At 39.5% G+C, this 17,739-nt stretch overlaps 1 protein-coding gene across 4 annotated transcripts; it reads left to right on the top strand.

Moving 5' to 3' along the window:
- The first annotated feature begins 933 nt into the window (after nt 1-933).
- LOC121194193 (interleukin-1 receptor type 1-like) lies at nt 934-17,578 on the top strand. Of its 4 annotated transcripts, none has more exons than XM_041056885.1 (12): nt 934-1,117; nt 10,281-10,355; nt 11,445-11,697; nt 12,613-12,805; nt 13,112-13,283; nt 13,528-13,590; nt 13,906-14,041; nt 14,140-14,294; nt 14,929-15,072; nt 16,086-16,253; nt 16,378-16,661; nt 16,759-17,578. In XM_041056885.1, the coding sequence occupies exons 2-12, from the start codon at nt 10,283-10,285 to the stop codon at nt 17,053-17,055; spliced, it is 1,938 nt and encodes a 645-aa protein (XP_040912819.1). In that variant the 5' UTR covers nt 934-1,117; nt 10,281-10,282; the 3' UTR covers nt 17,056-17,578. The 4 variants fall into 4 exon arrangements, with proteins under 4 accessions (XP_040912819.1, XP_040912820.1, XP_040912818.1 ...); XM_041056886.1 differs by lacking the exon at nt 934-1,117 and adding an exon at nt 1,157-3,024; XM_041056884.1 differs by lacking the exon at nt 934-1,117 and adding an exon at nt 2,966-3,114.
- The last annotated feature ends 161 nt before the right edge of the window (nt 17,579-17,739 follow it).

The raw sequence follows: 17,739 nt of genomic DNA, 5'->3' as shown, positions 1-17,739 counted from the left end.
AAAGACAAGGTGGCAGAGCCAAACAAAGAGTTCAATGTGCAGTGTAAGAACAATACTTGTTCTACTTTCTACTTATTCCTGAGCACCACAGCAGCCTACAGAAACACATCCATCTATCTATTAAACCACATCCATTTTAGGGTTGTGTGCAACTGGCCTGCCCCAGTGTAGACACAGAAAGTCAAACATGTTTGAACCAATAGTTTGGAGTTTCTGCTCTACCTGTCTTTAGACTGTGAAAGGAAATAGGACACCCAAAGGAATTCCATACAGGCACGGAGAGAACATATAAACTCTCCACAGCATTCACAGTAGTACCACAAAGGGATTACTAAATAAAATCGCACACAATTAATGAAGAACAATAAAGGTTATACAACATAAACTTAATAAACATATATTTAAACATAAAGAAGGGCTCTTTTACGGAAAATAAATGTTTTATGGTTTAAACAGTGAAAACTTACAGTGGTATTAATTTAACAAGACTAACTTAGAGGTGTTAATAGAGATAATGTTTTAATGAGGTGATGTCAGGTTTACTGGTTAAGGACTGGTTTGTCAGCTCAAATTGTTTCCCTGTGCAGCCACAAGAGGACTCAACATGACAGCGTTTTACATGGAGCCTCTCACGACACATGAAAATAAACCAGAAATATGGGAGATAGCTGCACACTGCAGACTGGGATAAACACGGGATAACATGGATTAATATGACAGAACAGGATAGGACAGGGAAAAGATTGTTAACAACAGTATAGTTATATAAATTAACTTGTTTCCTTTAAAAAAAAAAAAAAGAATAAGTGCTATAATGCTGTGCTGGAGACCTGTGTATGGTGTGAATCATATGAACAGCAGGATCCAAGCCACTCTCCTCCCAGTTATTGCTCAACAGATTAAGACACCAGCCAGCTTTCAAAAGATTCCTGAAAAGGAAATTGCAACATGTGCTCCACAGAAGAGGAAGTCAAGGCTGGGAGGACACGTCTGAGTTTAAGTTTAAGTTAAAGAAAAAACAAAGAAAAAAAAGAAAAAGAAAGATGTTTTTACAGGATTTTCATGTGACTTAAGGAGGCTGTTGCCTTTAAGAACGGACTAGAGCAACGCCAGGCTGGTGAGTTCTCTGTTTTAACTAGCTGTGATAATTCTAAAACTCTGTGTAATCAAAATTGCTGGCACTGCTGTTATTGTCAGTTCAAGATCAATACTCTAGCGTCATGTCAGCTAAGCTGGATTTTGCTGGGACAAGCACTAGTCCCCCTGGTCAAGCACCAGAGCTTCTTTAGCATGTTTGTTTTGGTTTTTTTTTTCAGATTTTTTTTCAAGTCAAACTCAACCTGACATCCATCAGGATTCCTGGCGCTTAAGAGACAGACGAAGGGGGTGTATTTGCTGGGGTGGAATGGAAAGATGGGACAAGATAACTTTACAAATTCAAATGATTTTCTCGACCACATTGTTTTTTCCCCACATTTATGTAACTTTGTCCAAATATTTGTTGTTGACTACTTTGTTCATAGGTCCCCAAAGTCTACCTGCACAAATATTCCCACCTTACTGGACTTTTTTAAAAATCAAGATCTGCTGTGGGCTCAAAAAAGAAAAAGAAGACAGCAAAAAAAAAAAAAAAAAAAAAAAAGGATTGCGTCACAAACAAGCATGTGCATGTATGTGTGTATGACAAAACTGCCCAATAGCACCACCAGTGATCAAAACCTTTCCAAATATCCAATTACTTTAACAGCAGGGCCACAAACGAAAGGCACCTCTTATCACTCTAATCGCCAATTTACACCTAAATAACCTGTCTACCCCCGAATCTGTTCATTTGATTATTTGGTAATGTTTTAGTACATCAGTTCATTAAAGGCATAAAGTTTCAAGTGGTTACTGCCGTGGGGCACAAAAACTGGGGCACTTCCTCCATGACAAGCATGTGGTGAAAACACAGTAATGAGCACCAGTTTGACTTGATCACTAATTATCTGACTTGAACCAAATACTGTCAGCCACTATTAATTGATTTATCACTTTCAGTAAATACTTTAAAACATACTCATAAGGCAAATAACTTCAGACTAAGTCTAACCACACAAAAAAAAATCCCTAGTTACCCTGCTCTATAGGAAAAAAAAACACTTGTGGTCGAAACGTTTTTGCTATATGAGACAGGGAAGTGAACAGAGCACTTGCTAGTGAGTTGTATGTATGTTCTAACTGTCAAGTTGTGGCTGTGAATGTAGTTCACGTTTTCCGCAGAGCATCCTGTTTGAAAAAGTGACATTTACTTAAGGATTGTGGTTGATGGAGAATGACTCATAGTTGAAAGACTGCCTGTCTTCTGGGTATTCCTCTGCCCAGTGGGAAAGCCCAGGTGTGATTTCACACTTCTGTATAGGTGCATTTAGCTTTTACATTGGTTTCTGGAAGAAGTGTAGTTTAGCCAGCTTAAGTGATGAGAACCAAAAATTTTCCCACGCAGATGTAGTGCTCCATTTTAGTCTTTTGGTTCCTTTGGTTATCATATCATATGGTTGGTCATGAAATGTCTAAGTGTGGGAAAAATTAACAGCCTCATTTTACATAACTCTGTGATTATTTAAATCTTGTATCTTGTATCTTATCTTACAGAACAGTTTATTCTTGTGGCTGTTGAGATAGCATGCGAAATCCACACATTTTCACTCATATCTGTATTTACAGGAAGGTGATTATGCTCTGTATGCGAATGAAAGTACAGTGGCGACTGTTTGGTCAAACTATGTTTTGTGCTCGAGACTTTGAACTCTGTTGAGGTCATGGTTAGTTATTTTGATAAGGTTACAGTTCTTGTTGATGGTCGGACAATGTGTTGAAATGCAAAGGAAGACGATCAGAGGGTTGAGAGGTGCAGTCCAAACACACTCTTCCTCCTCTTTGTCTGTGTTGTATGTGCTGTCGTGCCACGAAGGTGGGACCGAGCTGATGTGTTATTGGTTGAGCTGTAAAGTCGAGTGTCTGCTCTAAATGCGGTTGTGAGAGGTGAGGTTTCCTCTGTCAGCTCTGCTGTGTCGCGTAAACTCATTCATCCTTCCTCTGTCTGTTCGGTGCCTCTGTGTTGATTTCTCTGAGGTGAGTCAATATATTCTGCTGACTTTTGGACCAGACTATTAAGGTCTGTTTGTAATTTTAGAGAAGTGTGTTGTAATTCCAACCACAAAGGAGACACTTCCTTTTACACTTTATTAGAAACACCTTCTTCCATATATCTATATCTTTATCTATATCTATCTATATCTATCTATATCTATATATCTATATATATCTATATATCTATATCTATATATCTTTATCTATCTATATGTATCAATGTACATATATATGTGTGTGTGTGTGTATGTATGTCATATATATGTGTATGTGTCTGTATTTTTTTAAGAAAAAGCAAGGTGATTTTAAAATTAGATGAGTGATTCATTAAGGTGCATTTTATACAGTTGTTCAGTGCATAAACCATGCAGCTTTTCTGTCAAAGCTTTGCACGTGTTTCTCCACAATAGTGTTTGAGAACTTTACTGATGTATTGTTTCACAACCTGCATAGCTGAGCCATGTACATGCATGGCTAGAGCTACAGCTACAGCAAGTAGCTATTAAGCGACCAAAGTTTCCAGAAACATAGCATGAAACTAAAGAAGGTTAACCACTCTATGTACATTATACTTTGATACGTGATACTTTGATACGTTTGCATGTCTGTGTTCCTTTCTCTGAGGTCAGTCTCTTGCTCTGGACTTCTCGTACATGGTGCAATGCAGTTCATAAAACCGGTTTCATTTGTTTTGTCTGAAGACTTAGCTGATTATCATTTTCAGGCTCTTTGACAAATGTATATTATTGCTGCAAATGTCTGCAACCTTTTGTTGGAAATGCAGACAACTGCACAGTATATTGTTAATTCAATTCAATTCAATTTTATTTTATTTTATTTTATTTATATAGCGCCTTCCACAATCAAAATTGTCTCAAAGCGCTTAGAGCAAGCACTTAAGGTAACAGTGGCAAGGAAAAACTCCCTTTTAACAGGAAGAAACCTTGAGCAGAACCTGGCTCATATGGGGGACCCTCCTGCCGATGGCCGGGCTGGGTGAAAGGAGGAAAAGGAGGAAGATAGGACAGCTAGGAATGGAGGAGAGGGGGAGAAGGACATGCAGCATATAAAACATAATACAAACAGGATTGGCAATGGACAATGTTAGAGGGCCAGCATTTAGATTACAGTTAGTTACTCCACGCTGCTGCACCCACAATTTACAGATTTAATTTAGATTTGTGTAGTTCTAAAGCCACAGTGGAAAAAGCAGAGATGAATAAATGTGCCTGCAGTCTGTGGAATATACTTTCCTTCACTCCACACTGAAAACAGCGTTGTGCTCAGTGTGAAACAGCAAATTTGGTCAAGTTAGTCATATTCTCGTGCTCTGCTGTAAGAAGGGTAACTCCCATTGTTTTCCCTTTTTAGAGCTAAATAAGTCACAGAGTGTGATATCCTCCCACAGACTAGAAGCCTTCAACTTAATCTCCATCAATCCTAATTCAAAGAGACTGAACCGATCACACAAAATACTCTTAGAAGGATATTTCCAACATAATACATGTCCTTGTTTCCTCACTTAAGGGCTGAAATTTGTCATCTTTATTAACATAACATATATTAATGGAACATTCACTTGTGCTTTTGTCCCTTATCAATCGAGCTGAGTAGCACTTCATGCTGTATCTCCAAATTTCCGGTGCCTGCAAGTACTGCATCTTTAATTTCTATTTCAAAGACATTTTCCCAGGGATGGTTAAAAATAAAGTGGCTGCCTGCGTAACATGACAATCAGATGTAGAGTGTTCCTCTAATGGCCAGATTGTTTCCTTTTGGCAAAGAAAACAGTGCTGACCTCATTTAACAGTCAAGATGTATTAACACAAGTGCTTCATGTGCTCTGTGATACATAAAGCTTTGCTGGCCTGGACTCGTAGTGTGACTGGCACAGTCGGAGTGTGTAAGTCATCTAAACAAGTAGATGCATGTATTGCACATTGTATTGAGGGCATGCACTGAGGACCCGGGTTTCAATTCTCCATCATAACTTGAGATCACATCCACTTCCCCTTCAAAAAAAAAAAAAAAAAAGTTTTTGCTTCGCTTAGCACTTCTCCATCACTCTAGGAACATGTCAGTTTCTTCTGATTTTCTTCATCATAATGATACTAAACTGAATATCTTTGGATGCCACTTTAAGCTCTGGAAAATTTTATGACTATGATTATGAGTTTAGTCAATAACGAAATCAGACTGTTTATTGGAAATGCACAGTTATGCAAATTAAAGTGATAAAATCTCTTACATAAATGTTAGCACTGGGGAGGAAATGAGGCAGTGGCCCCTGTAATATTTTCCCTCCTTGGAGTTTAGAGTTGTTCCAGTCTTGCATATTTTCGTTAGCTGTTCAGTCACACTGTGTGACGGAGGTGCATTCTGCTGCTGCCTCACGTTTGTTTTGTCAGTGAATCATGACTGGAATCTGCATCGTTATGATGACTCATACCAGAGCAGCAGCTCAGTGGGCTGCATTCAACCACTGTTCAAACAAAATTGTTTTCCACATTGTTATCTATCTATCTATCTATCTATCTATCTATCTATCTATCTATCTATCTATCTATCTATCTATCTATCTATCTATCTATCTATCTTGGTGGAGAGGATATTCCATTTGACTAAATTGTCTAAAATGACAGTAAAAACATCACCTTCGTGTTGTTTATCAAGCAATTACGTGTCCTGCAGATGTTCATGTTGTCACAACCTTGGACGTGTCATCCTTCAGTCTGTGCTGCAACCACTGTTCCACAAACAGATGGACAAAGTTCGCACGACTGCGCAGATCTGTAGGACAACACACCCAGCTACCTCTTAACTGAAAGTAAACAGAAATAGATGGACGCTTGTTCCTTTTTGTCAGTTTGTTGTCGTGAAATCAAACATTGCACAAATTTGTTCAGTTAGCGAGGCCCATTTCCCAACAGCCTCCGTGTGTTTTCTGCCGGGCAAGCATTTTCTACAGCACTGCTTTACATGTGAGTTTACAACGTGTCACACTGTCAAATTTCTGTCAAATCTTACGAACGGAAAAGATCATGTGTTGAAGATACAATTAGTGGCCCCTGTTTAAAATGAATCACCTAACTCTCCATGTGTTTATGTTGTGGTCACCAGTTTGAATTATTTCAAGTTTGGGTTTTTTGGGTCCCTCAGATTTGGCATAAAGTCAGAACCGTAACTCTTCAGTTTACCAGCACAACTGTCTTTATAGAAAATAAATGATTGCCACCATGATTTCTTTCCGGAGATTAAAAATACTTTCCTGCTTCTACAAATCTGGAAACCACTCAAATGGAAACCACTCCACAGTGATAGTTTGTTTGTGGGGTGGAACAGGTTCAGCCTGGTCATCAGAGGGACACACCTTCAGAGGAGCCAGCCCCTGAACTCAGGAAACAGCAGATAAGAAACTGATAAAGAGTGCCAGGCTTTGACGTGATGACCTTGTTTTCTTACAATAACAAAATTTAGCTCTTAAAAAAACTACAACTAAACTGCTGTACATTTGAAACTGCAATTTGAATCTTCATGTTCCGGCAGAAATGTCAGTGTTGGGAGACTCAAGGTTAAAAAGCAGACATGGATATAAAAAGGAACACTACAACATTGGCAGGGGCAACTTTATTTCCTTTTGTCTTTTAACAGTTTCCTGTCAGGATGCCATGTTTCCACTCTCTGTTGTCTGCAGTGACGTGCAGCGTAGGTTAACAGTGATATGTGAGAGTGAACTAAAGATAAAGTGCCGTTAAGTGAAATGTTAAAGATGACACACCGTTGACACACACAACCACCAAGTATAGTCATTTCACAAAATGTTGATGTGTGGTGCTAAAAAAAACAAACAATCAAACAAAAAGAAACCACAAACTATGTCGTGTGATCCAACCCCCCTGAATCAAAAACTAACACCTCTAGGCCTCCAGTTGCAAGGAGCATCTCTTTCCTTCATGTGACTCAGTCATTTCCGTTCACCTCAACCTCCCATGTCTCTGTTCATACCATGGCCTGCTGAAACTGCTCTTCCCACGCTCCTCTCTGCCTGGGCTTGTCCCCAAGAAAAACTGTGCTGCCTAAGTGCTCCTAAAAGTCTGAATCCCAAACAACATCCACACGCAGCAGCTGAAATCTGTGATAAAAAAAAGAAAAAGAAAAAAGTGATTAATGTGCTTTTATGGCTCTTAATGTGAACTGAAAAGTTGTGATAAACAGTTTTGATAAACAATGAATGATGAATGCCGTGAAGATGTTTATCTAGAAAGATTGAAAACAAGCTGATTCAGATACTCCCCGTGCCCCCTCAATAACTGTAAGCATCAATATCAAACATCTTTGTTAATTTCAGGTGTTTCTCTTCCAAAAATAAATATATAACAAATATTTTTTTTAAATACCAGAATTGGCATCGGCCTTAAAAATCCTTTATTTCTTCTGGTTCTAATTAAAACTGTGGCCTGTGTACTTTGGCAGTTCATTATGTCCATTAAAAAACCCCCGAAACATTTCTGTACAAGATGCCTTTTGTTGTCAACTGTCAGACTTCAACCGTGTAGTCACTGGCTGTTCACGCTGACCACCAGGTCAGTCAGAGACAGGTGAACTCCAAAACAAACGCAGCTTATAACTTTGTGTTTACTCGTGTTGATTTGTTTTTAAAAAGCCACCATGAGCACAAACTCAGAAAGAACTAACATGTAACACTGTATAAGTTTTTCCTGCTGCTGATCTGAAAGGTGTGAACAGAAAATGTTGGTTTCTAAGTTAACCCACAGCACCTGCCCCACGGCAAAATTCACTGCAACCAGCCAAACCACCAGTGCGCCTCAATCTATACAGGTTTCTTCTCATCTGTGTCTCTTCCTGCAGCAAGATAGAGATACAGATTCTGCGGTTTAGATAATTTTCCTTCTGTTGCGACGGTTTGTTTGCAATGTTTGTCTTAGCACGGTGCTGACAGCACACAAAATATAAAGCTAAAAAAGTCTGACTGACATGATCAGAATATTCTTATCTTCAGTCAAAGGTAGTATGCTAACCCTCACCCTTGTGAAAGTGCTAATGTTTTATTCTGCATCGTGAACGCGTGTGGTGGTAGATGTGGTTAGACTAGATCAGTCACTATTTGCTGAAGACTTCCTCATCTGAATGGGGCCAGACAACATTGTGCTTGTGTTGTATTGCTGTGGATCTTGGGTCTGCACGTCAATATGTGTAATACCCGAGAGGATCTGGGCAGATTTGGTTTGAACTCTGAGAGTCAGAGAGGGTGAATTGTCGCGTGAGAAGTTTGGGAAAGAGGACAAGCATTGTTATAGTATTTATTATTATTGTGTCCTCTAATAAGTAAATTTTTCTTGGAATCTTTATATTATTATTGAGTGCCTGTACCCTATTGCATCTGCTCTTTGCTGCTGTAACAGTGGCCCCATTGTGGGACTATTAAAGGTTTATCTTATCTTACACTTCTCAAATGTGGCTGCAAATCAGTTGGTAGCTGATGATGTTTGTGACCTCTCTCCAGTAAGGTCTGTTCATGTCAACCGCATTTTGGATTGGGTCCCATTATGCTCAGATCTATTCGGAAGAGGTCTAAATGTCCTCGGATTCCCTCTTGGATGAGGTCTTTTTTTTTTTTTTTTTTTTGAAAACCAGTAGCTCAAGTAGGTTTTCCTTGGGTTAATTTCAGATCAGGTTCCAAAACTATTACTGAGAGGCAAAATGAGTGATGACATGGATGAGGATGAGTTGACTGGTTGTCATATGTGAATACTGCTTTTTGAAGCTGATAATCTCTCTGCATATTCAGTCACTTGATTCCAGATCCATCTAGAAAACTCAGAGTTTTATTTAACTGAGTCATTCTACACCCAAAGATTTAGTCACATACTTTAATTACCATCCACCCAGATGACTGGACAACTAGTACTGGTTAAGCTGATAAAACTAGTGACTACACGCGTTATACTGCCCTTTTGAACCAAAAGTAGGTGTAGGTATTGAATCTTTTTGGTGCAGACTATCTGCATCAAATATCAAAAAATGTTAAGTACTGAAAGCTGGTATTGAATGCTTGCTCAGATTCATACTTACTGCACTCTTTAAGGGACAATTGTACATTTCTCTGCTTTTGTTAAATGAAAGTATTTTCTAAAAAAAATATTGTTAGAATTAATTATTGCTATATTTGTGAAGGCAACATACTGAAAATTTCAAAATACACTTATGAAATTATCATAAGTGTATAGAGACTGACACAGGTGGTAACCTAACCTTAACTTCAGCTTTGTTGTTGCCTTTCACTTTTCACGCCTACTCAAGGAACTGAAACCAAGAAGTAACTTTGAACTACACATCGTTTAACAAAATAAAGAAAAAGTGACACATTCACCAAACATTTCATTAGGAACACAGTAGTGATACTGAGTAGAGGCCCTCATTTGGTCTCAAAGCAGCCTCAGTTCTTTGTGGAATAGACTAACCAATCCCAAAGCTCAAGACATCCATTGAGACACACGCACAAAACAAATCATATTTTCACAAATATCTATTAAGTGTAATGACAGTGTAGTTTGAATATATAACCTTTAAAATCTGATATCTTGTGAATTGCTGAACCGATTTTTCTCTGGAGTCGTGCCAAGAACTTGTCTGACTCCAACTAGCACAATAACTGCAGTAGCTGTACAAGTCTGAGAAAAAGAAGAAGTACATTCCCCCCAAAGGTTTACGGAGTTCATAGGTCACAGATTTACAGGCAAGGCTGAGTAGGAACGTTCACTCGGGGCTGAGAAGTGTTCAGGAATGCTAGACCTCCCTCCCTTGTTCCAAAGCATTACGCAGCGTTCTGTCAGGGGTGCCTACACAAATGACTCCTGAAATACCAGAAGGTTTGTCATCGGTGTCTGAGGGAGAGAGGGTGGGAGAGAGGAGAGAGAAGAGAGCTTTTGAAATGTAGAATGAAATTTGGCTTAAAGAGGAAAGAAAAATTGTTTTTGCTGAGTAATGCTGTGATTCAACTGAAGCAGCAGAAGTGTTCCAGTAAGTGGTCAACTGTTTGTTTAAGGGTGTTGTCATAGCCTTTTTTTCCTGCAGCATTTTCACTCTGGCTTATATTATATGTTAATTCCTCACTGTGTGTTTTTCAGCCATGGGCCTGAGTTCAACACTGGGAAGCCTATTTTTCCTCGGGTTACTTGTGATCTGTACAGGATTTGTACAAGGTGAGCTGAACCACTCTCTTCTCAGAACTACACAGATCGATATATATTATACTGTTTAGCAATTTTATAAGTATTTTTGTGAGTATTATATATTTCATTTATTTTTGCCAAGTCTAACGTCTGCCTCCTGTCTGTACAGAAGCCTTTTATCGCCATCTGGTGGCCATTTCTGTAACTGCAGTAGATTCTATAACGTGAACTCTTCAGAAGTCTCACAATGATTTACGACTTTTGTTCAAAAAAGGAAAGACTTCCAAGCTGCTATTGTAATTGCACTGCATCCGATAAGATGCAGCGTGTTTAGCGCTTTAGTAGCTGAGCTGGGATTACAACGTGACCAGCCAAAAATGTTGGGAAAGGCTCAGAAAGGTTTTCATGTTTCTGTGAGAGCCATCAAGGGAAAACCTGACTCTGTTCAAACTTGCAAATTTAATTATGGTATCACAAATAAAAGGTGTATACCACATATACATTATATATGATGGTGCACCAATTAAATTCTCTTTGCCGCCTCAGTTGTCTCATAATCTAGGTGTATGATGGGAACAAAGCCAAACTGACCAGTAATTTTAGTTTCAGCTGCCTGGGAATTGGAAAAACCCATCTTAGTGAAATAGAGCTTCATGGAAAAATACTGGAAGTGAGGCACAGTGTCCTCCGGGCAGCCCTAAATCCCTGAGCTGCCGTAAAAGAACATCCAACAAGAAGGAAGGGTTTGATGCAGACTTAGATTTCTCATGACTGATCTTTTTTTTCTTAATCCATGAAAGTCAAAAATATGTTAGAACAAATATAAGTATAAATAAAGCATAAATAAAGCATAAAGAAAGACCCCAACCCTAACCTCTTCAAAACAACCTCTTTTCTTAAAATGTCCCCTGAAGTCATTTTACGTTAGGTAAAGCATACAAAGTTTTTTTGTAATGAAATCTACTACGTAAATAAAAGCCTGCCTTACCTTGCCTGCCAGGCAACTAATTTTTGCTAGAAAAATCCCAAATTTGAAATCCCAAATTTGACCAGAGTTCTGTCGACTGAATGTCTGAATAAATGACACTTATGTTCTCCTTTGATGTGTGCTTGTTGCAGAGAACTGTACCAACTACAGGCTCCAGTTTGAGAGGGTTTTCTCTGTTCCTGGGGATATGGCTATGCTGAATAGCACCTTGGTGTCTCCAGATGTCTTCAACTTCAGAAATATCTCATACAACATCACCTGGTATGACTCAAAGACGGGTCAAGAAATTAGAAACCAGACCGGTCGAATCATGGTGCAAGGGGAGACTCTGTGGTTTCTAAATGTCATGCTGGACGACGATGGGGAATATGTGAGCATACTGAGGTACGGTGGCATCAGCAAAGATAAAAATATCAATAGAATTTGAAAGAAGCAATAGAAATGTGTGTGTGTGTCTACACTGAATAAATCTGTGTCCACTAGGGCTTTCACTTTTTAATCAAATTTAGAAAACATGAATTCAAATGCAGGAAAGCATAAATATTCGCTGTTCCTTACCTGTCTGAATTAAAAATTAAAAGTTTCTCAGCACAAAAGGCCATTTGAAGTAGTTTGCCTCAAGGTCCAGTAGAGGGCGATATCAGGTTGACTTATTGTACTCCTTATTGACTAATCAGTAGTAAAAAACAAACAAAAATGGAGGACACAAGCAAGCAAATCCACACTGATCAATAATCCTGACACTAAAACATGAGGCTTTTTGCTAACTTTGTAAAAAGCAGCTACCCCTTTTTACAATCACCACAAATCTGAGGAACCCATGTGAGGCACCAGAAACCAGTGGAGCAAAGTCGACTGTACAAACTTGTCTGACTGCAGTGATTTAGATGCAGTGATTTAGATACAGTGATAAGCGGCCCTTTAGGAATGTTTTTCTGAAAACTGCTCTTAGGGTTAGGGTTAACCAAAACCAAATTAAATCCATGTGTTTCAGGTAAAATAAAATCAGCTTATCATGAACCACAATCAGCTTTCTATATAGCAGTGAATGAGCCTCAAATCAGATAAAGATTAACACACAGATGTTAGATCTTCAGAGCGGAACATGTGCAGTTTCATGGGTACTGCTTCCTTCATTGTTTTCTGCTGTTTTAAATATAACTTTACCGAGTGAAAGGTTTGAGAAAAGTTTTTAACTTGAGAAGCTCCTGATTTGTCTGTCTTTGTCACTGCTAATTCACTGTTTAAAAAAAAAAAAAAAAAGGAAAAAAAAAATCTGTCTCCTTAATTTTCCAACAGAACTCCTTTTCAGTGCTACAGCCAGGCCACCAGGCTGATAGTGGATCAGAAAGTTACTGAAGCGTGTGAAAGGCCGAGGAAAGTTGGCCAAACACTTACGAGTGGAGTTAGCGACACTCTGTCCTGCCCTCTGAGGGACTACATCAATAAACTGGAGAGCTACAACATCAGTTCCTCCCTCCAGTGGTACAGAGTGAGTTATGAGAGAGTCTTCATAGTCTGTTGATGCTGCCTGTTCAGCATGTAGAATGGACATTTAGTTAACATGAATTCATGGATTATTACAATAATGTACTTGGAAAACAGTTTGAGTCAAACAGTTAGTCTGAAAAATTTGGCTACTTCCCAAACAAAATGTGGTTAGCCCATTGGGAAAATGGGATCCAGTGGGCTCTAGCCCCTCTAACTCTGCTCACCAGGCTACATCATAAAAATTAATATCTTTTTACATATTCTTATTATATAAAGCCTAACATGTTTGTTTCTTTTCTTTATCTAGGGTTGTCAGCCTATAGTGGATGGGATGGACGGTTATAGCCACAGGGATAAGACCACACTGATAATTAAAAGGGTGGAAGCTCAAAACAACTGCTCCTACACCTGTACTCTGACCTTCACCCTCGGTGGCGTCAAAGGATCCGTGTCAGAGACGATTGACGCATGGGTCACAGGTTAGTACGGAGATAAGTGTTTGAGTGTGCAAGAGAGGGACTTTAGGCTGTTTGTCCACAACTTAACAGAGTGATTCCTACAGTGGAATATACTTCCCTTTTCTTAATCAACATTACAACCAGCTACTAGTGAGCGGCTGTAGTCAAGACAGTAGCTCTTTGGTGTGATTCCATATGCTGTATATTTCCATGATAAGAAAACCTCAACCTCTGTTGCTGTATTTCATGTTGTCTGTCTTTTCAGAGGTGTACTCTTTGGTTCCACAAGTGCATGAACCAGCCAATGAAATAATCAAGGCACCGATGGGTGAGTCCTTGTCTGTGACATATTCTGAGAGATATGGTGTTTGATCAGACCACCTTGAACTGCAGCATTCTACTGTTAACCTCAGGACGGTCAAATCTGAGAGTAAAATGATGTAAATGTAATAATAAACCACTTTCCAGACAGTCGAAATTCCTCTTTTCACTGGAACCTGAAACATACATTTACAACACAACATATAAGTCAGTTTGAGAAACACTATTTAGAAAATACTGACAAACTTTAAATTCAGGTTTATAGGTTAAGGAGATTATTTTGTTTATTATAGTTTGTGTTATTGTTTGTTGATCTGTTTAGGGTCCAATTTCACCAAACGGTGCCGTGTGTTTGTGCCGGGTGTTGGGAGGCCCTTTGTTGATGTCATTTGGTTAGTCAGAGACAATTTCATTCTCAAAACCGAGCCCATTGACCGCGTCTACACATCAGAACAACGGTCAGTACCTTCACCTTTCCATTTATTTGTTCTGTTTTTTTTCTGCTACTTTTGGGGTACAACAAGTGTGAAATAAACTTCTCCTCTGTCCTCACCAGCATGTTGATCCAGGAAGTTCCTAGTAAAGGTGCGTGGTTGGAGCGTCTGCTGATGTTTTCTGAGCTGAGGGAGGAAGATTTCCACATAAACTACACTTGTCGAGCGTACAGTTCCCGGGGCTCCCCTGAGGGATATTTTACTCTGCTACCAACAGGTAAAAAACACATTCAGGGCACATGTCTGGCTGCCATTTCCAGAGAAGTGTGTTTTATTCAATTCTTAGTCCAAAACAAAATTTTAAGTCTATTTGGGTTCAGTTGTGATAAATTAAGGAAGAATGTCAGACGTTTTTTTTCTGAAAATGTAAAATTTTATTCACTTTTTGACAGCTGTTTAAAACTTTTTCTGTTATAATAATTGTATATGGGCAAGTGGTATAGCTTCTGTCAGTAAAACTGTCGATCGTATCCTTGCAGGAAGTGACTGAGAGTTTATTGGACCAACAGCAAAGCAGCATTGAGCATCCTCGCCCCGCACATTTCTTTGAGTTTTAATAAACAGACAAAAGTAACACCATATCACTAGCCCATACAGGATCATTACACTACAAAAAGCTGTAAAACAACTGTTGAACAGTGAATAAAAGTTTAAAATTTCACTCCTTCTTGTACTATCACTGTAACTGGAGCCATTGGCCTAAATAAAAATAAAATCTCTTGAAGACCCACGTCAGTAAATTATTTTCATGTCATTCATGTGTTTTTGCATCCTATTATAATCCAGTGCTCTTAACTAATCCATGGTGGAGAAACAGCCTAATGTTGTATGTATGATATTCATTTCTACAGATCCAAAAATCATAATCCCCATTGGATCCGTGCTTGGTGGTGTGATGGTTCTCTTTATCATCAGTGTTGTCGTCTACTACCTTTTTAAGGTTGACATTGTGCTGTGGTTCAGGAGAGTGTTTCCAGTCCTCTATACTAACACAGGTAATATTTCACACCATAAAAAAAAAAACCCAAAACAAAGCTATTACACTACACTCACAACAATTTATGGAAAAACCCACAGTGATGCTCTGACCACGCAACACACACACACACACACACACACACAGTACAGGGAGTAGAATCCAGTATTCACACATGCAGCACAGCTCACACAGTCTTAAGCTTTACCTCATACCTGACCACACGTATCAACAGTAAGAGTAAACAGAGGAAACGAACTAACCACAGACCTGCCTGCACTACTTTGCATTAAATGTCACTTGCTGATTTTGCAGCTGAAGAGCCTTTAAACATTCAGAATGTCCACATTTGTCTTGAGTCATGATAGCATGTAATGATAGCATGAAATGATTAATAAGGCCTATTTGCAGGATTGACGTGACTTTGACTTTGAAAGACTCTGCCCACCTCTGGGGGGAGGGGGGGCGCTATCTCAGAATTTAACAGTCCTGACTGAGCTGGACCGACTGAACAAAAACTCTTGGCCTGTGTTTGTTGACTATGCATTATCTGGTCATGAGAGGTGAAGGCACTGGAGTCAACAGAACAGTTTGCAGATGCTTTTGTTTGGTTTGTTCAACCCGCTGGATAGCTAATGGCTGATGTCTTGTCAAGAAACACAAACAGAGCAGACCCATTACCGTTTTGCTCTATCTTTGCTGAAACTATTTGCTTTCTAATTATCTGAAAGACGACAGCCCAGCAGTTTGCAGGTTTTTTTTTTTAATTATTAATCTATCTTACACATGAACTCTTTTAGGAATATGACATTTCAGTCATTTTTTTTTATTGTTGTTGCACTTTATAGAAAAAAAACAAAAATTAGTCCCAAGCTTAGAAAAAGATTACAATTTTTTTTTTTTGGGCCAAGACATGCATATGTATGTGCAGCTTACTCGTACGAATGAATCAACGTAGAATGACCACAGACTTGTCTAGAATGACTAAAGGCCTGTCCACACTATTAAAAAGCTCTTTTTTCTCTGTGTCAGATTCGGATGGGAAGCTGTACGATGCATATGTGGCATACCCGCAGCCCTGTGCCATCGGATTCAGCAAGGACGTGGAGATGTTTGCCCTTCAAGCTCTGCCTCAAGTGTTGGAAAAGGCCTGTGGCTACAAACTCTTCATAGCAGGTCGTGACTGCCTACCTGGGCAGGGTAAGTCACGTACATTTGCCTCATTAATGGCATGTATAGCTACGATGAGGCTCTCCACTTATCAAGCTCATGTCATCTAATGTAACTCCACTGCATCTCTTCATCCTCCGTTTCCTCCCTGCAGCCATACTGGACTCGGTGGAAGAAAACATCCAGGCCAGTCGCCGCCTCCTTCTGCTCTACACCGCCTCCACTTTCACCAGCAAAAGACACACAAGCAGCACCAGCAGCAATAATAACAACAACCTCTCTAAGACTATTAATAGCAACAATAACAGCGAGAGCAAGATTGATGACAACGACAGCAGCATGAGTTTTGATGGTAGTGAAGAAGTCTATCCAGACACAAGGCAGCAGTTGGAGTGTTTGGCAGCAATGCATCGATCGCTGCTGGAGGGATCACTCAAGGTGAGAAAACTGAGCTGTTAATGCATATTCCAGGTCTTCTTCATGGACACATGCTCGAAAAAGACATCTTGATTCTAATTTAAGCACTGCTTCGCAGGTGGTTCTGGTTGAGTTGGAAGAGATTACCCCGGCTCAGCTGGCTCTCTTCCCAGAGTCAGTGCGTCACCTGAGGAAGAAGCAGGGTGCCGTGTGCTGGTGGAAGAACCACAGGACGAGGGAAAGGTGGAGGACATGTATGAGGAGGAGAGAGGACGAGGAGAAAGGTGGACAGGAGTCACAGTTTTCACCATCCCTCTCGCCTTCCTCCAGGTTTTGGAAGGAGATGAGGTATTATATGCCGGTGCGGGGCAAGAGGGTGGTCTACCCCGAGAAAACTGCCCTGCTGAACTTATGATGGGGTTACGATATGTATGTGTCAACTGCTGAACCAGAGAGTAGCTGGTTTCCAATGCAAATGCGTATGGTAGTGAATTCCCCTAACACACACATTTCAGAAATGCTGTGATGTCACCAGAAGCTGTGCACACAACAGGTACTATTGCTACACATGCCAACTCAGCAGGTACATTGTTCTTTTAGCTTCATATTTCAAGCAGCACATTTTAGTTTCGTAGCTGAATGTCACGAAGGCACAGTAACCGATCAAGAAAAGGTGGAAGATGTTTTTCTCAAAGACTCAACGACAGCAGCTCACACCTGGTGTGAAGATAATCACGGTGTCCGGGCTATCTTGAGTTTGCCTACACCTGTATACAAGCTGTTGACATTTCCTGGCTGGTGAAGACTGAAGAAAACTCTGGACAAAGAAGGACTGTTCAAATCAAAGTGTCATGTATAAATGTAAAATGTACATATGTAAAATGAAAAGTGTAAATATGTAAAAAAGAATAAAATAAATTTCTACAGTTTCATAAGAAGTCAAGTAGCAAAGTGTGACTTTTATATTAACAGCACCCAAGGGAAATGGATGTTTATTAAAAATACATTTGTGCTTTATGAAATGTTATTTATGAAAACACATTTCACACAACAAGGCAGCACAAATTCTTAGGTAGAAACGTAAAAAAAAATGTAAAAG

This window comes from Toxotes jaculatrix, chromosome 15 (genome assembly GCF_017976425.1).
Source record: "Toxotes jaculatrix isolate fToxJac2 chromosome 15, fToxJac2.pri, whole genome shotgun sequence".
Taxonomy (NCBI): Eukaryota; Metazoa; Chordata; class Actinopteri; family Toxotidae; genus Toxotes; species Toxotes jaculatrix.
This window is presented reverse-complemented; position numbering and strand designations above follow the sequence as displayed.